General features: G+C 40.4%; 1 protein-coding gene across 11 annotated transcripts in view; it reads left to right on the plus strand.

The window, feature by feature from the left end:
* Btrc (beta-transducin repeat containing E3 ubiquitin protein ligase) overlaps window positions 1–27,831 on the plus strand; it is a 179,591-nt gene that overhangs the window by 128,262 nt on the left and 23,498 nt on the right. For all 11 annotated transcript variants that reach the window (XM_075974210.1, XM_075974209.1, XM_075974218.1 and 8 more), the window contains one exon: window positions 26,485–26,716. In XM_075974210.1, coding sequence (XP_075830325.1) covers window positions 26,485–26,716 — 232 coding nt within the window. The remainder of the gene's footprint in view (window positions 1–26,484; window positions 26,717–27,831) is intronic.

Raw genomic sequence — 27,831 nt, forward strand, 5'->3', positions numbered from 1 at the left:
GTCTGCTGCCCTCTTCTGGTCTGCAGACATACACACAGACAGAATATTGTATACTGTATACATAATAAATAAATAAATATTAAAAAAAAAGTTGGAGAAAGAGCAAATACTACATTAATCTGTGTTTGGTCTCTGCACCGGGGACTGTAACTCTAGCTGTGTGTTTGGTCTCTGCACTGGGGACTGTAGCACTAGCTCTGTGTTGCCAGTTTTAAATGAAATGTTGAGATGAATTGTTACCCCTTTTTAAACCCTGAAGCTCAGAGGAGTTGAAAACCCACCCCCATCTTTAAGTTATGGAATCAAAGTTTGAATTGAGAGCTCTCTGACCTCAAAATCCTTGCTCACCAGAATGCCTTTCAGTAGTATTTTGAGGCCCTATGTGCTCTCCAGCCACTCTGCTTCCCCTTCTTACGGTTTTTGTCCTTTTTACTTCTAGCCTTCCTGCCACCCCAACCAATTATTACTTACTATATATCTTTATTTAGAAAATTGAACACTTCCAGGTTACCCATTCAGTAATTCTCTGTAGTATTGGCTGCTTATTCAGTAATAATAATCATTTTCCTGACAAACCTATGACGTGGGACTTTAAAGTTTAAAGGGTCTTAGGTGACTTCATATCATGCTTTTCTACATAGAAAATGCCGGGGGGGGGGAGGATATTGTAAACAAATGGTTCAAGTTGATGGCTCATATTTTAGTAATTGTTTTAAACGTTGTTCTGGGGACTAGAGAGATGGCACAGTGGTTAGAAGCACTTGTTCTTGCAGAGGACACGGGTTGAATTCCCAGCATCCTCATGATGAATCATACTCCAGTTCCAAAGGATCTGATGCTCTCTTCTGACCTCCGATGGCGTCAGACATGCACGTGGTGCACAGACAGGCTTGAAAGCATCACAGTATATAAACATAAAATCTGTTTTAAGTTGTCCTGGAATACAACTCTTTAAAGTATAAGCATCCATTGTCAGTCTTTTTAAACCAAAAACTATTTCCCCACTTAAACTTAGTTATTAATTTTGACCGTTAAAAGCATTGCCTCCTGGGCTGGCAAGATGGCTCACCAAGTAAAGGTGCTTGCTGCCAAACCTGACAATTTGAGCCAGGTATCCGTGACTCACATGGGAAAGGGAGTACTGAGTCTTGTAAGCTGTCTTCTGGCTTCACATGCGGGCTATGGGGTATTCACACATGGATGTGTATGTGCACGCTTATGTACACTAAATAAGTTCACTTTTTAAAAATACCAAAGAGCATTGCCCTTTAAGGCTTCAAAGCCCTGGTTTTTTTCTGTCATCATTTTAGTAAATACTTTTGTTTCTATTCATGTTCTAGATTGTGAAGGTTGCTGAACATGTACATGTGGTCAGGGTGTCAGAATTTAATTGAACTTTGAAATCCTCTACCTCAAAGAGGAGGGTGGAGTAAAGATAAATGGTCAAAGAGGTCATGAAAACCAAAATGTCAGTCTGTGGTTGTGACTGAGCATCCATCCTCTGGGACAGAATAGACATTTTCAGTGGGTAATTGTGACATGGATTTCCTGCACAGATTTAAAAAGCATGTAAGAAGTTCTTGCTCACAGAGAACTAAGATGATGAGCACAGGGATGCTAAAGTATTTCTTGAAGATGGAACATAAATTTAACCATGTTCTGTCCTTCAAATATCAATTCAGATTTAAGCCACATTTTCTAGAAATATCTATGACTGTAAGAAATTTAATTATACTTTTTTCTCTTAGACATGCAAGGGAGCCTAAAGGGGAATATGGAGAGAAAGCCATGTTTGAGAAGTGATGGTTCCTCCAGTGTTAACTATGGAGTCTGTAGCGTGACTCTGTAATGGAGTATCATAGCGGGGGGTATAACACTGTAAATAAGATGGATGTGCCACTTGTGGGTTAACGGGCAACCCAAGGAGTAGCTGTATTTACATCTGCGTGAGGTCATTTCGTTTTGTATTTTTTCTTACTCTTGTGTTTGGACTTATTATAAACCTGATAGTTTAATTATAGAATTTCAAAAAAAATATCAGTTTCCTTGCTCTTACTGGCATTACCCATCATGCCCCTTCCTCCTCCACCTTTTTGTTTGGTTTTTTCCTTATGCAAGGTCTCACTCTGTAACCCAGGCTAGCCTAGATCTTAAAGTGCCTGACTCCACCTCTAGGGTGCAAGATTGCTTTACCATTCATCCTGTGACATGGAGTGTTCTTGGGTGGGGGGGTCATTGGGTTGAGTTGGGCTGGGCTTTTGTTTTGTTTCTGGTGATTTTTTTTCTTTTTTATCTGTTAGTGCTTTCCAAGTTGTTTCTCAATGACCTGTTTGAGTTTTTAAATTTATGAATGGCAGGTTGATAATAGAATTCTTGCCAGCCGGTGGTGGTGCATGCCTTTAATCCCAGCACTCATTCTGGAGGCAGAGGCAGATGGGTCTCTGTAAATTCAAGGCCAGCCTGGTCTGCAAGAACTAGTTACAGGACAGCCAGGACTACACAGAGAAACTCTGTCTTGGAAAAAAGGAAGGGAAGGAAAGGAAAGGGAAGGGAAGGGAGGGGAGGGGAGGGGAGGGAAGAAGAAATTCTTGGTAGAAAAAAATACGTTTTCTTTAATTTTGTGTTACCTTGTTTTTAAGGATTAATATAGTGTCATTTTACACTTTAAAACTGATAGATGAAATTTTCTCTAACTTCTCTAGATAATGCTTAGGGCAAAGAAATTATTTTTGAACTATATTAATTCCATGAAATACAGCTTTTGTTTCACATTTTGTTCTGATAAGTAAATTATTTAGAATGATATGTATCAGATTACAATAGGTTCCACTTGGAGTGACATAGTTTTCTATAGTAAATGAGTCTTTATTACCACCTTTTTAGCTGACTGTTTAGGTAATTGTTGCCTGCAAATTTAATGCCAATATTAGGTGCTTTGAAACTGCAAATGTTTGAGACTCAGACCGTTAGCTTCTCCCTGCTTTGACTCATTTGAAAATGTATGAGTTATTTCATTTATGTAAGTAGCCTATCATTTATTAGTTCAGTTTAGTTTTTTAAACAAAGTCTCACTCTGTAGTCCAGGCTCGCTTGGAATTGTTTTGTAGTTCAGGCTGGACTCAAAGAATGCACCTCTCTCAGCCTCCTGAGTGCTGGGTTTCCAAACGTGAGCCACTATGCCTGGCTTCATATATGTTACTTTAAGAAGGCTGATTCTATGTAAAACAAACTATGTAGCATATGTAGGATTATTTTTCAATTGTACAAAGTAGAGACTTGGCATTATTTTTTGTTTGATTGACTTAAAATAAAATGTCATGAAATTTTTTATATTTACTCTTTGTGTTTGCACAGAAGTTATGTTCAAGCATGCATGTGCATTCTTGTGTGTAGAAGTCAAAGAACAACTTAGAAAGTGGGTGCTCTCCTTCCACTCTATGGGCCCTGGAACCACACTTGGTTCATGATGCTTAGCAGCAAGTGCCTTCTCCCGCTGAGCCAGCATGCCATCCTGAAATACAATTTTTTCTGAAATTCATGTTTAAAGAACTAAATTGGATAACCCTTTTGCGCTGTTTATTGAACATATAATGGATCACACTCTTAGCTAAGACTTATATATACCTCCTTTGTCCCCATCGTACATCTTGGGTTAACTTTAACTCTAATCAGGAACATAAGGTACCACAAAACTTGGATTTGAATTCAAACAATCTAACTACGTGGCCCTGTGCTTTCAACCACTGTTTATACATTTTAATGCATAGAAAATTAGAGTAGATGCTGTAAATAAGAAGATTATCAAAACAGTTGCCTGTGGTACTGGTTAAATGCTCAGTAACTAGTAAAACAAAAACTAGGCTTTGAAAACCATAGCAGTATGTGAACTGGTCTTATAAAATCACAGTACAGAAATACTGCTTAGGTTTCTTATTCGCTTGCACTCAGAGTTTTCCTTTTCAGCATTCTGTATCGGATGATAAAAATTTTAAATCCCTCAATTAGCAACCACGAAAAACCACAAGTGTTTATTGAACCTTGTAATCTCCTCTTGTTGTCGGTTAGGATTTTCTTTCAGGCTTTGATTGTGTGTAATAAAACTGTTGCTTAATTAATGCCAGGGTTCTGAATCCTTTGGTTGCCACAAAAGAGAGTGAAATGGCTAAACCAAGAAGCAACATCCAATAGCTTTTCTGTCGTGTTAATTTAGACCTGTCATTCTTGTTGTAGTTCATGATCTACAGCTCCCAACAGATAGCAGGTGAACTGGAAGCAAAGCTGTCGTGAGTGAACCCTGTCTGAGGAAGAGGCAGTGCATGACTGGGGCTCTCAGTAGGTTAATGAAGAACTGTTTTCAGATGACATGTCACTCCTAGTTTGAGCTGCCCTTGGAATGAGTATGACCAAACTAAGGTGTCAAATTGACATCTTGGCCTTATGGAATGTGCAAGAAAGACTGGTGTCTACCATATAGTGTCTTGATGGGGTATGCTGGTCCATAACCAGAACATGAGTGAGAAGTCATAGACTGCTATTCATCTTTTCAAATAATAAAAATAAAATGATGAAGATGTGTTTGCAAATAGCTAAACTTCCTTTAATTATAAATATGCTATTCCCTTATACACACACACACCTCTTCTTCCCTTTAATTTCCTCCCTTCCTCCCCGCCTTGACCAGATACTCACACTGTATAACTCTGACTAGTCTGTAAATTTGCCAGTTTCCTGCCTCAGCCTCCTAAGTGCTGGGATTATATACAGGCTTGTGCCACTACATTAGCTTTAGTTATTTACTTTTAAAAGGGATTCATATGCTTTTTTTAAAAAAAAAGAAAAGAAAAGAAATTAAAGGGCTAAGGTGACTCATTGGGTAAAGAACTTGCCACTCAAGCACAGTGACTGAAATTAAGATCCTCAAGACCCACATAAAGTTCAGGTATGTGTGAGGGCCACCTGTAGTATGCTAGGAAACTGAGATGGAATATTGGCGCTAGCTAGCTTTACTAGTCAAATGGGTAAGCTCTGGGTTCAAATGCTAGAGAAAGACACCCATCAACGTTCTGGTCTCCAGTTCCATGTACTCAAGACCACACACTCGTACACTGTGCAGGGAGGCTGGTGAGATGGTGCAGCAGGCCAAGGTATTAATACAACATCTGATGACCTAAGTCAGGTCCTCAGTTCCCACACTGCAAGAGAGAACTGGCTTCCACAGGTGGTTTTCTGACCTCCAAATATGCCCCCTAACAAATGATAGATAGATAGATAGATAGATAGATAGATAGATAGATAGATAGATAGATAGATAGATAGATAGATAGGAGAGAGAGAGAGATAAGTTTATTTTTAAAATGGCTTAAACCTTGCTTTACATTATAACTCAAAAAAAATGCTTTCTTGCTGGGCAGTGGTAGCGCAAGCCTTTAATCCCAACACTTGGGAGGCAGAGGCAGGTGGATCTCTGTGAGTCTGAGGCCAGACTGGTCTAGGAGCTAGTTCCAGGACAGGCTTTAAAGCTACAGAGAAACCCTTCCTGAGGGAGGGGGGAATTCAGAATGCAGATTATTGGATAATCCCCATTAGTCTTTCTTAAAATGAATTTACTTTTAAGAAAATGTGTTTTTCTTTTTCTTTCATTCTTCATGGTTCAAGAAATGGTAGAGGTTTCGAGACAGGGTCTCACTGTAGCTTTGGAACCTGTCCTGGAACTCGCTCTGTAGACCAGGTTGGCCTCAAACTCACAGAGCTCTGCCTGTCTCTGCCTCCTGAGGAATGCGGCCCTCAAGAAACATACTATTTGATTTCATATGTGTATTGATTTTTAACAAGAATTTTGGTAAGCAATTTTCATTCAGAATGTGTATGTGGGAGTTGAAATCCAACAATGAAAAAAGGAAAACCCTTTACTTCTGGCCTCTTTCCCAAAATGATTATATATGTGTTACAATTGTTGAACTCTCATCACCTGCTCAATTTCTGTGTGTAGGATTGCAATATTGTATCTGAATTATACTTTGTGCTGACACCCAGATGTGAAGTAGACATTGTTGGGCAGAGTCATCATTTTCAGTGGCTGAGATACCAGTGAAGAAAGAACTTTACAAAGACACAGGAAAGAATCTTGACTTCAAGTTCAATAACCTCTGTTGTCCAGGGTATCACTAAGTGCTAGTATATACTTGTCTTAGAATGGGTGGAATTAGGTTAATGTTTGTGGTCAAACCTTCTGATTGTCCTTCACCAAAGAACAAGGTTCCCAGCACTGACCTGCTTCGCTCCTGCAGCCCTGTGGGTGTGGTGGTTCTGCAGCCAGCAGAGAAAGGAGATGAGACACAAAGATGTTTTCAGTAGGAAATGCTTTTAGTAGCATGTTTCTTTGTTGCTAGAACATAATGTTGCCACAAATCAGGAATAAATATTCCAAATTCTCTAATATTATAGCAGTTATAACCATTTTTAAGCCTCCTTTGTAAGTAGCTATTTCTCTCCTGGCTTTCTGTACTGTGAACTTTACAAAACTGGCATAAGCAGCCTATTAATTATTCATATCATAGCAACAATTAAAGCAAATTAAAAATAAAAATCACCGTGTTGCATTTAACCATGGGCAGCTCTGTCAGGGCCTGTGGTGTTTCCTTGGTTGAAAGTGCTAGAGGGAGCTCTAACCTTGCTCAGAGCAGTATCATGTGAGAGCAGCTGTCTCGTGTGCGAGCAACCATGGGGTCACAATAGAGATAGAATCTCAGACTCTTTTTGTAGCGAAATTTAAATTTTTTTCTAATTTAATGCCTGTTTCCTTTTTATCAGAAAACAAAGGTTAGGACAGTCTGTCAATAAACAGACAGATTTTTCTCCCCATTCTCCCTTGTGTGAATATAATCTAGCAATTTTAAGAGTTTCTAGATTTGATAAATTTACTAACAGCAACCTAACCATTTAGAAGAGAGAAAAGGAACATAACAGAACCCACTCCCTGCTCCCAGTAAGCCAATGCCTTCCCAGGGGTAACAGTTATCTTCTCTTCCAGCTCTCTGTGTTACTTCTGCCTGGTTTTGAACACATGTAAATAGAACCATACAGCATTCATCCTTTTACTGTATATGTCATTTCGGCAGAGGATATTTAAGAACCAGTCACGTTGTTGCACATAGTTACAATCCATATATCCTCATTGGTAGGTAATGTTTCAGAATAATACATGTTTAAATTACACATTTCACTGTAGGCAAACATTTGGGCTTTTTTCAGTTTTTAATAATTAACCACTGAATTTTTTGATAAAAAATTTTCATATATACATTTTCATGAATATGTAGATAAAATGAATTCAAATGTATATGAAACTAGGGAAAAAGAACTAGAAACTGTTGACCTCAGAGAATTAGAGACTCCTTTGTTCTTTTACCTTGCCAATCAGTGCTTGGTGTTGTCTGGCTTTTTTACTGTAGCATTCTGGTAGAGTATAGCAGTGTCGCATTACCATATAGTGTCGGGGAGAGAGTTGAGGGTGCCTATGGTGGTTCCTCATCTCATACACACCCCTACACCCTAACCCAGTGCTTGAGATTGAACTAGGACATTAAGAACATTAGGTAAGCACCTACCACTGAGCTATATGTCACTAGTCTAGTTTTGTTTTTATATCGTGTCTCCCCAACATTCCCTCCCCCTCAACAGGAAACCCACAGACTATACAACCATTTCTAAGTGTGCAGTTCAGTAGCGGTAAGGACATTAATATTGTTACTACATTTTGTATCGTTTTTTATTTTTGTCAGCAGCTAACTTTGTTGAAAACATACTTGCTGTACCCTGTTCTAAGTAATGTGTGTATATCATCTGTTGTTATAACAACCCTCAGGAACAAGCAGTGTAAGTCTTTGAGGTTAAAAAATGAGGAGGGGGGTTGGAAAGATGACTCAGCAGTTAAGAGCACTGACTGCTCTTCCAAAGGTCCTGGATTCAATTCTCGGCACCCACACAGCAGCTCACAACTGTCTGTAACTCCAGTTCCAGCGGATCTGACACCCTCACACCAATGTACATAAAATAAAGTTAAGTTATTTTAAAAAAAATGAATGGGGGAATGTCTAAGGAGAGTGATGAGCTTACCGATGCCACCCAGTTTATAGATGACACAAGACCTGATCCTGAGCTGGCTCTTTTGCCCTTCATTTCTGTCTTTAAAACAGTTCAGTCTTTTGCTTCTTCCATAGTGTGCCCTGGTTCCATGATGTTATTCTTAAGATTCTCTCCAAAATGTCTAGGTCATTTTAATTTACTTGGATTGTTTGTTTGTTTGAGCCAGTATCTCACTGCATCGCCATGGCTGGCCTGGAATTTACAGCAATCCTCCTGCCTCAGTCTTCCAAGTGCTGAGATTACGGGCACGAGCCACCATGCATGTCTAAATCCTCTGTTCTTCCCTAACCCCTATTCTCACTGCTGCCATCCTAATAAGCTCACTCTTCAGTCTTTCTTACTTAAACTTTAACCCCCTCCCCCCAGATTGTTCACTGTCAAAAATGCTACGTCAAGCTGGGTGAAGGTGGTGATGCATGCCTTTAATCCCAGCACTCAGGAGGCAGAGGCAGGTGAATCTCTGTGAATTCCAGGATAGCCTGTCCTACAAAGTGAGTCCCAGGACAGCCAGGGCTACATACAGAGACCCTGTCTCAAAATAATAGTAATAATAATAATAATAATAATGTTTTTAAACACTATTATCATAGAAGCAGGTGCCACATATTCTGCTTCTGATATCCAGTGAAACTTAGTTCTTTCAAGTGGAAACTCATGCCAGGGTTTGTCCTTGTTTGTTTAGAGTGCCAGTATGCCATTTCAACTGTGGGAACATTGTCAGCATTTGGAATCTGAAAGAAAAAAATAGACATATCTAGTACAGCAAGCTCTTGAATGGACAGAGAACAGTTGCTGTCTGATCTTGACAATAAAGCATTAGGACCCCAGTCTAATCTCACAGTCTGTAGGATGTCATCCTACTGCTTGGATTTGGCCCTAAGTAAAACCAGTTGGCATATAGCATTTCTTTTGCCTCTCTGTGTGAAGTAAAGGAATTTTTAGTAGATAAAAACATTCATTTACTGATAGTTTTCTAGAAAACTTTTCTTAAATATTGGCAACCAGAGGGAGGGTGGTACAAATATGTCCAAGAATGTAAATGTAGAAGAAATGGGTCGTAGTGAGGAAGCAGATTTCAAGACGGTGTCATAAAGCGGAGCTCATTTCCCACAGCTCTGAGTTTTATGGAAATGTTAAGCTAGAATCAATCATCACTCTTTTTCAAGATTTAGTTTTAATTCTTGACTTCAAGCATAATTTTTTAAGCTTAAATGTGTCTTTTTTTTTTTGAGGTGAGTTTTACTATGCAACCCAAGTGGATCTCAAACCAATTATGTAGCCTAGGCTGGTCTTGAACTCAAATCTTCCTGTATCCACTTCCCAATTGTTGGAATAAAAGGCCTTGAGCCATCATGCCCAGCCTCTAGTAATGTTTTAAATATGTTACATGCAAATGTTGAGGCTAGTCTTAGAACATAGGTCAAGACTGCCAGTTTTATCCAGGTGGTGCTTGCGCACATCTTTATTCCCAGCACTTGGGAGGCAGAGGCAGGTGGATCTCTGAGTTCGAGACTAACATGGTCTATAAGAGCTAATTCCAGGGCAGGCTCCAAAAGCTACAGAGAAACCCTGTCTCAAAAAAAACCAAAGGAAAAAAAAAAAGCCAGGTTTTCTTATGGGCAAAGCATCAATACACTGAGAGTGGTAACATTGGTAGCCAGAGAAGGGGGTTTCAACTATCTCTGTATAGTTGAAATAACTACTCCTTGCATTAGTTTGAATTAAAAATTGAGTTTACAACTTCTTTTTGTGCTGCTACTCCTATGTAAATTCAAATGATTTATCACTGCCCTCTAAGGCTTAAAAGTCTATTTTGAAAGTAAAAGTTTCTGGATATAGTCGAAAAACCAAGAGATTCCATTTTAAAGTGGAAGGCTAATTATAACCAGCAGTGCATAAGTAGACTGTTACTGAGTTAAAACCATGATTGCCTTTGGTCTTTCCTAAGTTCTCTCTTTAAGTGATTTTGTGTATGTTACCTCATTTCATCCTAATGTCAATACTTCCAACAGAGTACAGTGTCGCCATTTATAGATGAGGAATTTGAGACCCAGAACGATTAACTAATTTACCCAAGTATTTTACACCAAATAAGTGTATAAGCAGCAGTGGCATCAGATCAAGACATAATGGTTGTTTGGTTATATTTACAACATTCTGATACATTACCATAACTTATACAGAGGGCCATTGGGGCTGGCTTCAGTTGATGTCCATGGTCTTGGTGTGCATATAAACCTCTTGGCTGTCCAAAAGACACCTTCAGAGCAGTGTGGTCTCCAGCTCCTGTCCTGCCATTTACTTGGGAGTGACTTGATTATTGGAGGAAGGTGCTGGAGAGGTAGCTCAGAGGTTAAGAGCACTGACTGCTCTTCTAGAGGATCCAGGTTCAATTCCCAGCACCCACATGGTATCTCACACCTGCCTGTAACTCCAGTTTCAGGGGACCCAACACCCATAGCAAAACCAATGCATATAAAAATAAAATATTCTTTTTTTAAAAAAAAGAAGAACCAGAATTGTGATCTAGAAAGACCATACAGCTTATATAACAACTGCATTTTGAAATTTAGTCTGAACTTTGCTAATTTATGTGAGTCTGAGCAAGTTATTCTGATCACCTCTGCTTAAAAAAAACAGATGCTGCATCCAAACTAAGCCTCTCCTGGATAAATTAAGAAAACAATTACCAAAGTATTCCAGAGAGAAATGTCTTTAGTCCCTTGATTCTCCAAGGGTTATTAAAGTTTTACCTGCAGATAACCAAGACTTCAGAAGTTACAAGTCATTTACTTCATTCACTGCAGCTGAGAGAGGCTGCACCCTGCCTCATAGGATTATTTCTTGCTGCATTTAACATGCATTAACAAGCATTTGGAAAGAGTTGAATTTCTTCTAGAAAGCTGAGTTGGCTTCTTGAGAGTCAGTCCCCAATCCACACCCCCAGAACCAGGCCTTAGGATTACGCTTTCTTTAAGAACAGGTTATACCAAGTCACTGGCTTTCATGGACAAAAACCCCAGGTATCACAACACAACAAGGAGGACAGTTTTTCTACTTTATCTAAACTCACTGTGCTTCAGCCGCATACTTTTTAGTTTGTTGTCTCTGATTCTCATGACAGACCTGCCTCCCTCATTCCCCATTATTGATAGCAGAACTTAACTTTCTGATGCTAAATAAGGCAAGGATATGAGGGGGCAGTTGGAGAGAAGGCTCTTAGTTTAAACTTACAGTGTCACCAAAATTATATTTGATGTTTTTAACATCATTTTACATCCAGAGGAGCAACCTGCACTTCAGGAAGTTACAAAGAAGAATCAACCAGATTCCAGATAATTAAACTTTATTACTCTTCTTGAGACATTAAATACTGGTTTTCAGAAGAAGTCGTTTTTCATCTTTTCTCTCCTGATGTGGGGAGGACTTGTCTGTCAATCAAGCATATTGCTCTCTTGGAGCAGGAGTTGGTCATGCTCCATCCTTGTGCATTTCATTATACCCATTTTTTTTCTCCTCATCTGCTTCTACCTCTCCTCTTCCCATTCCATCTTTCCCAAGCTGTCCTGTCCCCTGCTTATCATGTCTCCCCTTCCTAGCCCTAATGACTCCTCTTCACTATTCTCTGGCCTCTCCCACATGCACCCGCACCAATGCCGTTAATCTCTTTTTCTCCCGGTCTCTTGTCGCCCTGACTCACTCCCAGTTCTACACTCCTTTCTTAGCTCTCTCCCTTCTTGCTGCTTTCCTTCTACTCCTCCTCCTTTCTTCTCTGTCACCTGCTTCCCCTTCCTCTCTGCCTTTCCACAATCATCATTCTGTATATTCCAGGGCCAGATCTTGAGTTCTAAGGTGTTCATCAAAGAAAGCTTTTCTTGTTCCAGTTCATTTACTGCTAAGGGAGAAGTATCCTGGATACTTATATCCACATATATCAAATAATTTACTAATAGTTCTCTTTTACTTCTTTTTTAAAGGTTTATTTTTCTTTTACATTTGAGTGCTTTTCCTACATGTCTGTCCATGCATCACGTGTGTGTATGAATGCCTGGTGCCTGTAGAAGTCAGCAGAGGGCATCCCCTGGAACTGAAGTTACGATGGTTGCAAGCTTCCGTGTAGGTGATGGGAAATGAATCGAGGTCCTCTGCAAGAGCACCAAGTGCTATTAAGTGCTGAGCCATTGCTCCAGCCCCTAATAACTCTTTTAAAAGAATAGAAAAATAATCTAGACATTGAAATAGAAACAGTGTCTACTGATAGTGAAAATTCTGGGCTTTTTAAAAAGTGTGTATGCGCATCCTCTGGAGGTCTTTAAATGTAAGCCTCAAGAATGACATCCTTGTCCCTCATTGGTTTCAATTTAACAAACTAGGCCAGACTGTCTGGCCAAGGAGCCCTAGGAATTTTGCTTTTTTTCTATACATTCTCCCCACCCCTACTGGTTGAGATAATAAGCAAATAAAAGTGATTTTTTTTTTTATTTGTGTGTGTGTGTGAGTGAGTTTGAATCCAGGTCCTTCTGTTTGCACAGCAAGGTACTTTACTCATCGAGCCTTCTTCCCAGTCCTTTCTCTCCAGATAGATTATTTAATGAACAGATGATTCAGATTTGATCCTCTAGCAGCAAGGAATTTTGCTCGCTATTTTAATGTTTGTTTTTTCCAGAGCCTGTCAACTTTCAAAATGGTGGGCTTTTGGATCACAACATTAAGCCTCCAGAGTGCCGATCTGTTGTGGCACATAATGGGGAGCTAAGTACAATTGCAAACACGAGGTTAAGCCTCTGTAAGTCCTTGAAGACCATTCCTGATTATCTCCTCCCCAAATTTAGTTCATACTGTTTCCTTTATCAGCTCTGTGTTATGAGTGGCCTTGACATTTTATATACAGATGTGTTTTCATTCCTGTTATTAGGTGGCAGGAACAGACATTAATGAGTAGTGATTCTGTTATTTGATTGATTGGTTTTTGTTTTTGTTTTCTTGAGGTAGGGTCTCATTCTTAGTACAAGCTGATCTCAATCTTGCCATGATTCTCCAGTCTTTGTCTTAGCCTCTGCAGTGCTGGAATTGATAGTAGGCCTGATCCACCACACCCAGTTGCCGTATTCCTTTACCAGACCCCATTGTTACTTTTTGTCTGTTATCCTTAGTCTGCCATAGCCAAAGGTAAAATTCAGATTCAAGCTAAAATATAATGCTCATCAGAAAATGTCTGCCTGAATTGGTTTAGCTTTGGTGTAGGTAGTGAATATAAGACTAGATGAAGGGCTCAGAGTATGTTTTTCCCTAGCTGTATCTCCCTCAGAGGTCACAAGGTTAACTGGTGTAGTTAGTAAGTGCTTTTCTAGCTGCAGGGCTTTTTGAAGTATGGAGGAATTCTGTGGTTAATTGAATTCTTCAGGCATGGACCCATGGTCATCGAAAAAAATCTGAGTAAAAATTCCCATACTTTGCTCCTATAGTTCCTAGGGTCTTTCAGAAGGCCAGTATTCTTTTTATGATGGTTACTCTCCCTGTTTCTGCCGCTTAAACATTTTATATGATAAACATGACATTTACACAATGTATTTGGTCCCTCATGTTGCCATTCTCCCTGATTTTTCTTCTTTCACTTCCCCAAGTCTGCAACTCTTGTGCTGTTTTCCCCTCTCATGAGCAAAGTTTTAACAATACGCAGAAAGTTAACTGCCTGGAGTCTTTTAAATATAAGTAACACGCAACCAGTAATAAGCTGTCGGTGGTTTTTTTGCTGCCTGCAAAGAAACATAAACACAGCGCTCATTTCTGGCAGGTTTTTACTGTCAGAGTTTCTCCTATTATATTTATCTTACAATTTGCCAGGGGGTGAAGTTATTAAGTTTTAGCAGCAGCCATCGATCAAGTTCACAAGTTAACACGATAAAGGCTCTGTGCCGCTCCGATGCGGGGAAATGATGATCCTCACTCGGTAATTAACTAAATGAGAAAGTTAAATCTTACTTGAGAGCTGGGAGAGATGAAAGAGAGGTGTTTGTCAGTTTCTCAGTGGAAATTAGAAGCAGTTTTCTGCAATTCCCTAGGCTGCTGCTCTGTCATATTTTACATAAGCACTGGGAAAACGCCTTGTAATTAGTGCTGTCATGGAGGATTTTTTTTTTTTGCTGAAGGATGTTGGAATAATTCATTAGATTATCAAGAAAGGCTTGTGTCCTGAAATGATTAGCACAGTGAAATTTAAACCATTAACGATAACAAGTTTAGAGCTTGCTGCAGTGCAGAGGCACCCGGGGTATGTCTGTGCCTATTTCAATCATTTCTTATAATTAAACATTATGTCCTTTTTTTTTCCTCCTCACTAGGACCCATCCAGAAACCCCTTTAAGGTGGCACTGTCTACACCAGTGGGTTTACCAGCCTTGGAGGTGTGTGTCGTTAGCTGTAATAATAGTGCAGCAGTAAATTAAGCTGCAGTGAGTCCTTGGTTTAGAACAAAAGAACCCCATCACCCTGCAAGCTATAAAGTCACATGCCAGAGCCCACCAAAGAAACAAGAGTCGGGTTTGAAATCTAAAAATGTTATGTGGCTATCTGGTCCCTTTAACTACAGTAAAGATCAAGAAACCATCAAAATTGCCTTGTTTTGACTTGGTTGATTGTCATGTGTGGCTTTTTCTATCATCAGTAAATAGAAGATTGGCAACTGTCTAGTCTTTAAATAATCATATATAATCATATGTACTGAGGTGCTTTGAGTTCATCTCCTAGTGAGTTGTATTTAAAAGAGCTGGAATGATCACAAGCTTTGTCTTGCTGGTTATTAGAAATCAGTCAGATTCATAATGTGAACTTCTCTCTGCTGACAAATCTGCCCCTTCCTGTCTTCCACATTCACTAATCAGATCTGACATATTTATGAGTTCACCTAATATGTAATCATATTTAGTAGGAGCTGTTAAAATATTAATACAATAACCCCACTGAGAAATGTGATGTTTACTTCTGTTGGAATATATATGCCCCCCCCCCATCCTGTACATTCAACTCTCTTTGCTTTCCCATTCCCAACCCCAGGAAAAGATAAAGGATTATAATTTGGTCACTGAAAATTGTAAAGCCTTTTTAAGAACTAAAAATCAAATTGCTGAAAGTTGTGGCCCTACTTTTGAGCATTTTACCTTTTCTCTACTTGTTCACCTTGTGTCCAGCCACATCTAGCTTCTCATGGATCCCTTCCTAGAAACTTGCCCAGATGCTGTGGGCTTCTTTCCCTTGTTCCCCATCCTTCTGGAGCTCCAGAGCTGCTTTGGGCCTCTGTTTCACTGTCTCCCTCCCTAGGAGTGCTCAGTTGTCCCCATCTCTCCAGCCTAATCAAGATGCAGACAACTCCATTTCCTCTCAATTCAACCAAGACAGCATTGACTCTTTTCTAGAAGGTGCCTTAGAAAGCAAGGGAGAGACATTGGGACTGGAGAGAATCATTATTTTTAGATTCGTGTTTAACAAAATCCTGGCAGTGGTCTATAGAAACTAAAATGTGGGCCTCTACAAAGCTTGACTTTCTCCCTAAAACTGTGGCAAGCCATACATAATGGCGCATCCTGTATTCCCAGTACTCCGGTGCCTGAGGCAGGAGGATCAAAAAGTTTAAGTCTAGGTTGGGCTGTGTAACAAAAGCACAAAAACAAATAAGAATTCTCGCAAATTTTTTACTTGTTTTTCCTGGCCATGGAGCAAAACACCTGTAACTCTGGTTCTGCCCCTCTCTAGGCAAATGTGTTCAATTCTCCTTTCAGGGAAGAAATAAATGATTATTTTCAAAGAAATGTCTTATGCCCTGGAATGGTGGCACATGCCTTTAGTTCAAGCATTTGGGAGGCAGAGCAGGTGGATTTCTGTGAGTTTGAGGCCAGCCTGGTCTACATAGTGATTTCCAGGCAAGTCAGGGCTACATAGTGAGACCTTGTCTCAAGTGAAGGAATGAATGAGTGAATGAATTAAATTCTAACCCAGACTCCCTTTCCCCTCTCCTCCTCTCCCCTTCCCTTTTGTTTTTCTCCTTCTATTCTTCCTCCTGTTCCTCTTCTTCACCTCACCTCCTACCTCTCTTGACAAGACTTAACAACCTTGAAATTCTTGGTCCTTCTATGTCCACTTCCTAGTACTGGGATTACAGTCATTGGCCACCACACCCAACCTTCAGTTTATAAATCTCCATTTTGTTCTTTGCCTTTTCTAACACTTCCTAAAGAGCCTCTTCGAACCCTAATCATAATCACCTCTTGCTTGGATTATTGGTCTTCCTCGGCCCATCACAGCTCCTGATTGTGCTCTGTAATGGAGCTAGTGTGTTTCCAAGGCACATCAGAAGGCACCATTCATGTCTGACTACTTCAGAACTTCCACAAGTTCTCCTTTCTACTTTAATGGAAATCCAGACTGCTTCCCATTGGCCCAGGAAGCCTTGTAGCAGGCCACGTCATTGATCACTACATGCCCTTTATTGGTAACTCTGCTCCTGCCCACATGGGCCTTTTACTCTTTCCACATCTACCTTTGCACCCATTCCTCCCTCCTTTTGTTTTAAGATTCTTCCTTCAGTTCCTGGTAAGACTTAGTCTTGTGCCAGTCTCAGCTTAGATGCCAACTCCTGCAGTGACTTCCTTACCTTGCCGGTAAAGGAAGCTTTACTCCTCACTCCCTGCTTTACCTTGTTCTTATTTTTCTTTATTTACAGTCTGTATCAGTTTAAGTTAGTATATTTCTTTTGTGTTCTTCTCACTCTTTCCCAAAAAGTCAAGAAACTGCCTGTTCACTGTTTACCTAGCCTCTGCTAAACTGTCCTGCACAGAGTAGCCAGTCTGGTCCTGGACAACACTCAGGTTCCAGCCTTAATCAGAATTTGTGTTGTGTCTCTCTCAGGTGCATTCTAATCCCCACCACAGTCATTGCTTTCTTTATCTTAACTCAGTACCCTGTCGGAATCATTGTTTCCTCCACATTCCCTAGTCCCTAATGCTAGTGTCTCTCTCAAAGCCAGACAGAATCCTTTGATATCTTTTAGCATGTGCTTCTCTACTCACCAACAATCTCTTCATTTTGTCCTTGTCCTTGCAACACTTCTTAATGGTGTCCTTTGTTTGAAATATTCTTTCTCAAGTAAATGTAAAGGGAATAGTGAATGAATGGATGATGAGTCCCAACAGTTGGTATTGGCAAATCCTCCATGAGCTGAGGAGCACAAACAAGCCTCCCATTTGATTTTATTATGTGCTGTATAGTAGATATCCTTAAACTCATAATTCTACATTGTTTCTATTGTGCAGTATCTGTACTATGATGCATTTAGCAACCAAACCAATACAACCAACTACCTTGTGTGCCTTTTAAAGAGATGAAATGTTCAAAAAGAAAAAAAAAAGAAATATTCTTTCTCTACTTAGCCTACTTTCTCTGTTGGCTGGTTACAGCAGGGTTTGCGTGGAAACTGAAAATACGTGTCATCTCACGGTCCTGTTCAACTAGTCCATGTTGTTTTTTAAGCTCATACATGATACAGTTAGTAAAGCCAGCACATGTCATGTTATTGGCCAGGCCAGTTGATGTGTGTAAGAATATATTTTCCCTCTTGGCCTAGACAGCAGCTGCAGAGAAATTGATGGTCATTTTGAAAATGGTACATGTAATATGTTTTCAGGGGTAAGGCCCTTGGCCTTTTAGGCCTAAACTGGAAGACAGTGCCACAAACACTTAACTCCTTTCATTTTATGTGCTTGTCACCTGACAGCATCATTTGTACTTTGTTTGGAGACAATTGTTCCTTGCAAACAGAAAGGCAAAGAGATGTGCAGGGCGGCAGGAAGTTAGTGTTGTCATTAAACTGAGGCTGTTTGTCAGCTGTCCTAGACATTTGAACAGGATGGTTGAGTCATCAGGCTTCTGTTGGGAAAGCAGAATCAATTCTCCGCCACCAGTAACCATTATCATCTCTCTCTTTCCCATACACTCCAATATACAACCTTCTGGTTGTTTTAATAATTGAACTTTTTCACTGTACCCTTGTGGATTTTTCAGAGTTTCTCAACTTGAAATTTTACTTCATTTACTTTAGACGTTTGTAGAAAAGTCTTTATGGGAGAATGGTCAGGGAAGAGACTCAACAGCAAAGACCTTCAGAGTTCTTTGTAAATGCAGTGTGTTAGTTGCAAATAAAATTAATATCGTGGTGGCATTAAGTATTATGGTTCAATAAATTTTGTCAGTCGTATGCTGTGTAACAAGATGAAGATTTCCATGGTCCAAGTGAGTCCCCTGTGCCTTTCCCCAGCTAGTTTCACTCCCATACCCTACTCAAACCTCTGATCTGGTTTTATAAATAAAATTTAGATTTGCTGTTCCTAGAGTGGCACATAAGTGGACTCATGAACTGTGTGCTCTTATGCTGGCTTCTTTAATCTGTGTGTTAGGAATTCATCTTTGCCATTTTATGCGTTTCCCTCCTGTTGTTGCTAAGTGTTCCACTGTGTGCTTACATTACAATTTATTGTTTGCCATTCTTCTCTTGATGGACTTGTGTCTTATTACACTGAGGGCTTATTATGAAAACAGAAACCATGAACATTAATGTGTAGAATTGTGTTTGGGAGGTAAATATCTACATCATGGCAAAATCTGTGTTTACCTCCATAAAACACTGTCAACTTGTTTTCCAAAGTAATTGTACCATTCAGCATTTCAGCTGTGATGTATGAGAGGCCAGTTGTTCCGGGTAGTGTTTAGTCCATGTGTAGTAGTGTCTCATGGCTATAATTTACATTTCCGTAATGACTTGAAATGTTGAACATCTTTTGTATGCTTACTAGCCTTCCAGAGGTTTGTTTGAGGGAAGGTGTATCCCATCTTTTGCCAATTATAAAAACAAAGTAGGCATTTTCTTACTTAAGAAACAACTAGCATTATTCATTTCCTCACTATTGAGTCCTAAGAGTTATTCATATATTCTAAAGTCCTTGGTTAAATACACTCATTGCAGACCTTTCTCCCAGCTTCTAACTGAGCTGGTGAGATGGCTCAACACATAGAGGCACTCGCTGCCAAGCTATTTCATCTCCAGGCTCATGCAGTAAAGAAAATAACCAACTCCCAAAAATTGTCCTCTGACCTCCATAAATAACTATGCCAAGTGCATATGCACACGCGTGTGCATGCACAAACACACAGATTTATTAAATTCCTTTTGTTAAGTTTATTGTTTTGCAACCTCTCTAAAATGTTTGCCTAGCCCAAGGGTACAAAAAAAAACTTCTACATTTTCTTCTAGAAGTTTTATAGTCTTAACTTGAACATATACGAGTTGATCTTGCATGTGGTATGTGTAAGGAACAAGGTTTGTTTGTTTACCAGTTATGGCTGTGCAGTTGCTTAACATTCTCGGGGCTGGAGAGATGGCTTTCAGTTAAGAGCACTTGCTGCTCTTACAGAGGACCTGGGTTTAGTTTCCAGCACCCACATGAGAGTCTCAAAACCATCTATAACACTAGTTCCAAGGGTCTACTCCCATCTTCTGATCTCTGTAGATACCTGCAAGAACTAGGTGCACATACATGCAATCTAGAACACACATGCATAAAATATGTAAACCTTTTCCCCTCATTTTTATTTATTATTATCTCATACAGTACATCCAACTGCAACTTCCCTTACGTACTGGCTGGTTTTGTGTGCCAACTTGATACAAACTAGAGTCATCAGAGAAGAAGGAGCCTCAGTTGAGGAAATACCTCCACAAGACCCAGCTGTAAGGCATTTTCTCAATTAGTGATCAAAGAGGGAGGGCCCAGCCCATGGTGGGTGGTGCTATCCTTGGCTCCTGGTCCTGAATTCTATAAGAAGGTGGGCTGACTAATCCATGAGAAGCAAACCTAGAAACTGGGTGGTGCATGCCTGGTTTCTGTGGCAACTAATGTGGCAACTGGGATTAAAGGTCCGAGTCATTGTGGATACTGGGATTAAAGGTGCATGTTACCATTACCTGGTCTATAAGGCTGACCAGTGGGACTGTTTTACTCTCAGATCTTTAGGCAGGTGTTATTTGTTAAAATACAATTGAAATGCTACTACACAAGCCAGTAAACAACACCCCTTCATGGCCTCTACATCAGCTCCTGCCCCCTGGATCCTGCCGTTTGAGATCCTACCCTTGACTTCCTTCAGTGATGAACGGCAATGCTGAAGTCTAAGCCAAATAAACCCTTTCCTCCTCGGCTTGCCTTGTGGTCATGGTGTTTCATCACAGCAAACCCTAACTAAGACACCTTCCTTCCAGATACACCCTCCTCCCATCTCTCCATAGAAAAAAAGCAGGCCTCCCAGGGATATCAACAGAATATGGTACAACAAGGTATAATAAAACCAGGCACACACCTTCCCATCAAGGCTAGGTGAGGCAACCCAGTAGAAGAAGGGTCCCAAAAGCAGGGAAAAGAGTCAAAGATATCCCCACTCCCATTGTCAGGAGTTCCTCAAAACACCAAGCCAACAATCATAACATATGATTATTCAAAGGACCTAGCACTGACCTATGCAGGTTCCAAGATTGCTGCTTCAGTCTGTGAGCCCCCATGAGCCCTACTTAGTTCATTCAGGTGGAGGTGGAGGGAGAGACAAAGGGGATCCTCAACCCCTCTGGCTTCCAGAGTTCTTCCCCCTCTCCCGTGGGGTTCCCTGAGCTCGCTCTCTCCACCTCTCTGTATCCGCTCCCATCTGCAGCCTCTCTGATGACAACTGTGAGTGTAACAGAATATCTTTAGGAATCATCATTTCATTGATTTTTTTTTAATTTTGCCAGTTTTGTTGGGTTCTACCCTAGGTCTCTGGGCTGTCCAGCCTCTGGGTCCTGGTCATCCAAGCAGTGTTGTGCATAGGCTTCCTCTTATGGTGTGGGTCTCAAAGTACACCAGTCATTGGTTGGCTATTCCCACAAGCTGTGCTCCACCATTGCCCCAGCACATCTTACAGGCAGGGATTGTAGGTGGAAAGTTTTGTGGCTGGGTTGGGGTCCCAGCCCCACCACTGGAAGCCTTGCCTGGCTACAGAAGGTGGCCAGTTCAGGCTCCATATCCTCTAGGAGCCCTCACTAGGGCCACCCTCATAGATCCCAGGGAGTTTCCACTATGCTAGGTTTCCACATTGCACTCCCAAATGTCCTCCAGATTCCAACCATCTCTCCCCATATTCTCTTCCCCCACCCCCATGGTGGGGTAGGGAACTTTTAAAAAAAAAGTTATCCTTTCCCCCACAGGATTATCGTAGCACCATTCTGGCCAGTATTGGATACACACTTATAATCCTAGCATTGGAGAGGCTAAGACGGGAGCATCATGAGTACAAGGTCAATGTGAGCTACACAGTGATATCAGGTGAAGGAAGAAAGGGAGAAGAATCATCTGCATATGAATTTCTTTTGGTTGATTGGTGCACATTTTCCCCTCATGTCAAAGCCACACTATTTTGGTTACTATTGCATGTGTTCTAAAATTCAGTAGTCTCGAACCAGAAGATGATTCACTTGGTAAAATCACTTGCTTTACAAACTCAGCAACCTGAGTTTGATCATCAGAACCTACAGTGGAAGGAGAGAATCAACTCTTGAAAATGTCCTCCACACTCACACCTGTGCATGCACACACACACACGGGTTTTGAGTAATAAGAAGTAGAATAAAATTCTGCAGTCTTGAGTCCTCCATCTTTTAATTTAGGTCCCTTTGCATCTCTATACAAATTAGTAGAATCTTTATAATTTGCCTGCTGAGGTTTTGATTGATATATATTCACCCTATAGATCAATCTAAAAAGAATAAACAATATTGAGTCCGGTTTATGAGTGTAATATATCTCTATTTATATTAAAAACATAGCCACTGGGCATACTGGTGCACTCCCTTTAATCCCAGCACTCAGGAGGCAGACGCAGGCAGATCCCTGTAAGTTAGAGGACAGCCTCGTCTTCATAGTGAATTTCAAGATAGCCAGGGCTGCATAGTAAAACCCTGTTTAATAAACAAGCAAACAAATAAGTAAATGAATATTTCCTCAGTAAGGTTTTTAGTTCATGGGTATTAAATATTTTTTTATTAAATCAGTTTTTTTTCCTAAATGTGTGGGACTTTCTCATTTTTTAAAATTTCTTTTTATACTGTGATAAGTTACATAAGTAAATTATTTCCAAAAATGTATTTTAGCTGGGTATAGTGGCATACCTGTAATCCTAAGTCTGGAGGCTGAAGCAGAAGCCATGACACAGATTTGAAACTAGCCTGGGCTTCATAATAAGACCCTGTCAACAGTGAGATGAAAACAGTGGCTAAAATGGGACACGTGGAGCTGGCGATGCTTGAGCTCATCTCCTCTTGTCTGTCTGCTGCCGTCTGTGACAGTCACTGTTCTGTGCCCTTCATGTTAACCTTGCTAAAACTAAACTAAAAAAAAACTTTTGTGTATTTTCTAAAAGTAAACTAAGAAAGGAAACTGTATTTTCAAAAGTGTGGCGGGAGGACAGCTCTAGCTGTGATTTTTTTGGTTTGTTGATTTATTTGTTTTTTAAGATAGAATCTCATGTAGTCCAGGTTGGCCTCAAAATTGCTATGCAAATGAGATGACCATAAACTTCTAGTCTCTTGGGCCACAGGACCTTGTCCATACAGAGAAAACACTGTGTCCCAAGTGCTCTGGGCTACCTCCCCATGCCATTTCTACCTTTTATGACAAAGTTAATGATATGGTGGGCTTTGGTTATGGAGATGAGAAGTGACTTTTTGGTTAAACTTGTAAGCCCACCTGTCTGCTAGCCCTCTAAATCTTACCCTTTTTTTTGGTGAGTTTCCCTTTGCTGAGTTGCAAACAGCCTACATGGAAAGTAGCCTGAACTCCCCGTGGTCAGTGCCCAGCAGGTTGTTCTTCATTGTTTCTACTCTGTGTGGGAACAATGGCATCTGTGCTAGAAAACCCCAGCACTGCACACCAGGCTTGCTGCTCATAGCTGCCAGCTCTTTCATGCCATTCCTGAAAATCCACTAATAGCAGCTGGCCAGGTTCCATTTGTGAAATGTTTGAGAAGATAAGACAGGCCCCTGCCTTAATGGCGGAAGTAGAGTGTTGAAGGGTGAGGCAGTGTTATGCCACATTCGGCATCTATAAGCATGATGGATTCTATAGCAACATGGGTCTCCATGCCTCATTAGGGTCACCTCAGGCAAATACGTCTATTGTCCATCAAATTTCTTTGAAAGGTATTCAGTTGTGCTCATTTGTATCATCCTATATAAAAAACACTTTTTTGGGAGTAGCTGTTTCTGTTGATTTCTGAATCTTTTCCCACTGTTCTGCAGCTTCAGACTTGGGTGTGAGCCTCATCTCGTTTTCTCCTGTCCACATCCAGGGTTAGTGCTCTGCCCTCAAAATACAATGCATACTAATTCTTTCTCCCCACTTCTGCAGCCAACACTGTAGTCTAAAGATGCTTTCTCTTCCATGAATCATTAAAGTAGCTTCTAAGTTGGGCTTCTGTTGTCCATTCTTTACCTCCTGTTGGAGGGAGGGTGCCGCTTGTTCTTCCCAGCTGCCTAGCTGGGAAAATAATCACATAGAAACTGTATTAATTAAATCACTGCTTGACTCATTGGCTCTAGCTTCTTATTGGCTAACTCTTACATATTAATTTAACCCATCTCCATTAATCTGTGTATCACCACAAGGTCATGGCCTACCAGCAAAGTTTCAGCAGGTCTATCTCTGGGTGACAGGTCCATGGTGTCTCTGACTCCGCCCTTCTTTCTCCCAACATTCTGTTCCATCTTCCCCACCTACCTAAGTTCTGCCCTATCAACAGGCCAAGGCAGTTTCTTTATTCATTAATGGTAATCACAGCACACAGAGGAGACTCCCACATCAACCTCCTAGGACATGCTTCACCCAGTCAGGATCCTTGTGTGTGTGTGTCACCCTCATACCTGTGAGTGCTTGCCCCTGTGCTCTTTCATCCTCCATTTCTGTCCAAGCATGGTGGCTCAGGCTCTAAGGAGTGAGTGGAAGTTCCCAGGGCTAGCGCCTTGGATAGTGACTCCACACCCTGTTATCAGAGACTCAGTTAGTGGGAAGAGCCACCTTCATGTAAGAGAGAAGGTGGAGTTGGTAAGAACACATGTGGAAGTTAGTGATCAGACTGCTTCCCCAACGATCCCAGACCCTGTGCTCTCAAAATTTCCACCACCTAGGTTGCTCTTTCTCCATGTAACAGGATGTTAAGTTCAACTCTCACCCCCATCACGAAAGCTGTCTGTGACCAGGTAGAGTTAAGTAATTACATTTTTTTTTAAGTTGCTGCATAACATCATGGACTTGGCAAGTTCCGACGCACCTGTTAGCTCCTAGCTGGGAAGTCTGATTCAGCATGGTTGTATTCTCTGTTCAAGGCTGAAATCATTGTGTTGACGAAGTTCCTACCTAGAAGCTCCTGGGGAAATCCTCACACCTTATTCCCAGTGACAGGCCAGTCCTTGCTGTCACAGTAAAGCTAGAGTCATGGTTTCCTCACTGCTTGTCAGTGGAGGCTGTTCTTAGCACTTTGTGTCTGAGCACATTCTCCATACCTGTCCACCTTCTGGGGCAGAAAGACCTCGTGTAATTAGGTAGTATTTATTGGGAAAAAATGTATAATTTTTATGTGGCCAACTTGAGGCTTGTTAAGTAACACAAGCTGACCTTGAACTTGCAATCCTGCCTGAGATTCCTGAGTGTTTTCCATTTAGTAATTAATCTCTTTTAAGTTCAGTGATTGTGTTCTTATTTTAGGCATAACAGCACCTATAATAGTGTTTGATCTAAGGGAAGGTATGTGTATAATTCTTTATTAAGACCAGGTCTGAGCCGAGCAGTGGTGGCGCACGCCTTTAATCCCAGCACTCAGGAAGCAGAGACAGGCGGATCTCTGTGAGTTTGAGGCCAGCCTGGTCTACAGAGTGAGTTCCAGGATAGGCTCCAAAGCTACAGAGAAACCCTGTCTTGAAAGTGTGAACCTGACTGGCCCAGAACTCATCACTATGTAGACAGTATGGTCTCAAACTCATAGAAATCTATCTGTAGCACATGCATGCCCTGTGATGGGAATCTTCATGGAGCAATCAGAGAAATTTGACTGCCATGATAACATACTCCCCCTTCCTGCTCTTTTTTACGGTTTTATTTTTGCATTTATTTATAAGTGTGCACATACACAGGCATTCCACAGAGTATGTTTGGAGGTCAAGACAGCTTGTAGTAGTTGGTCCACTCCCTCCATCATGTGGGTTCCAGGGATCAAATCAGGTCATCAGCCATGATGGCAAGTACCTTTTTAACTACTAAGCCATTTCTCCATTAATCCAGAGATTATTTTATTCTGCTTTTCTTGGTAGCATTACTTACATCATAAGTGATATGTGCCTCTTACTCTAGAATATTCGTTCCTGATGATTCTCTGCTAGTTTTGTTCATTATTGTATTCCTAGCATCCAGAACACTGTTAGATTCATTGTAGATACTCAGTACATATTTAATAAATGACTTAGTTATTAAAATGATAGCATTTAATGCCAGGCGGTGTTGGCCCACACCTTTAATCCCAGCACTCGGGAGGCAGAGGCAGGCCGATCTCTGTGAGTTCAAGGCCAGCCTGGTCTACAAGAGCTAGTTCCAGGACAGGTCCCAAAGCTACAGAGAAACCCTGTCTCAAAAAAAAAAAAAAAAAAAAAAAAAAATATATATATATATATATATATATATATATATATATATATAGCGTTGATTTTTTTTGATAACCATGAAGATGGGATTTTTGGAAAGAAAATGTTAACTTTAACATATGAATTATTAGACTTTATTTGCAAAGATACTATGAGAACTGTAAGTATTCATTGGTCTTTCTTTGCATGGAAGATTTCTTATTTGACTATTAAAAAGTAAGTGTGAAGAAGTAATTATCTAAATGTCCAGCAATCGCTACATACAAGAAAAAGCAAATTAACTTTTTTGTTTGCTGGTAATAATTATGTACTTTTGACTTTCAGTTCCATCTGTGAACTGCTGTAGCTTAAGAATGTCTGTGAGCTTTTAGAAATGAATACTTGGCCTTCCTGCAATATGCCTGATATTCCACCTTACTCTGGTATTTGTAAGGCTTTCCACATAATTATTGTTCACAAATATCAATTACTGTAAATCCAACAAGAATAAGTCACTTGTAAAGATACAAATTAGCATACCAGACTAGAAAATTTTCAATGCTTACTGTTACATGTTTCTTTTACTCCCTTCCTTTCTATAGACAAAACTTGCCAATGGCACTTCCAGTATGATTGTGCCCAAGCAGCGGAAGCTCTCAGCAAGCTATGAGAAGGAAAAGGAACTGTGTGTCAAGTATTTTGAGCAGTGGTCAGAGTCTGATCAAGTGGAATTTGTAGAGCACCTTATATCCCAAATGTGTCATTACCAGCATGGGCACATCAACTCCTACCTAAAACCTATGCTGCAGAGGGATTTCATAACTGCTCTGCCAGGTATGTGTGTGCTTCCTTGTAAAGTCTTAGTTAATTTGCTACAGTAGTAATGGAACTGGATCTTCCAGCCTTACCCCACCTCCCTCTTTGAGAGAGAGGAAGAGAGAAAGGGTTTCACTCCATAACCCCAAGCTAGCCTCAGATTCACTGTGTAGCCAAAATATACTTCAAACTCACTGCAGTTCTCTGCCTCAGCGTTGAACGTTCTGGGATTTCAAGTCTTTTAACACTCCTGGCTACATTTCTTTTTTTAAAATTTTATTTGGGTTTATAGTTACATGCCAAGTCACTAATTATACCTTCTTCATCTTAATACAAGAAAAAACACTGGGCATGGTAGCACTTGGGAGGCTGAGGCAGGTGAATCTCTGTGAGTCTGAGGCCAGCCTGGTCTATAGAGTTAGTTTCAGGACAGCCAGGACTACATAGAGAAATCCTGTCTCAGAAAAAAGAAAGAAAAATAAAAAAGAAAACCCAAAGTACAAAAAATAAATTCCATTTTACTTTGCTTTGTGTCCTTCTGTTCAGCCGTTTTTAATTGTTGGTTTAATCTATATACAGTTCCAAATCTGGTTTTTTACCCTTGAGTGTTACCTCAGGTATGACTTTTATAATGTTTTATTTTCAGTTTCTTTCACATTCTTAGATTTTAATTTATGGTAATTTTAGCAACAAAAATGTATGTTTGCTGGTTTGCTTGTTTACTTTATCTCTGCCTAGTTCAAGCTGGCTAAAAACCTGCAATCCTCCTGCATCAGCTTCTACTACAATCCATGACAGAATACTGAAGTTATAGGATTTATTTATTTATTTTAGTATTTTCGAAAGAATGATAAATCACTTATTTGATGTGTGTCACACATGAGAGAGAGAGATACTTGAGAGGATGCCATAATTTTTCTGCAGATTAAACCAGGATCTTGTTTATAGAGGGCAAACACATTGCTACTGACTTGCACCCCCAGTGGGGCGGGGAGGGGGTGTTGATAGGATTGAACCCTGAATCTTGTGCAAACTAGGTAAGTACTCTGTCACTAAGTAGCATCTCCAGAGTGTCCCAACCCCATCTTAAATGGTGATCTAAAACACTGCAAAGCATGGGACTATGAAGTTCT

The sequence above is a fragment of the Microtus pennsylvanicus genome, chromosome 5 (assembly GCF_037038515.1).
Source record: "Microtus pennsylvanicus isolate mMicPen1 chromosome 5, mMicPen1.hap1, whole genome shotgun sequence".
In the NCBI taxonomy this organism is placed as follows: Eukaryota; Metazoa; Chordata; class Mammalia; order Rodentia; family Cricetidae; genus Microtus; species Microtus pennsylvanicus.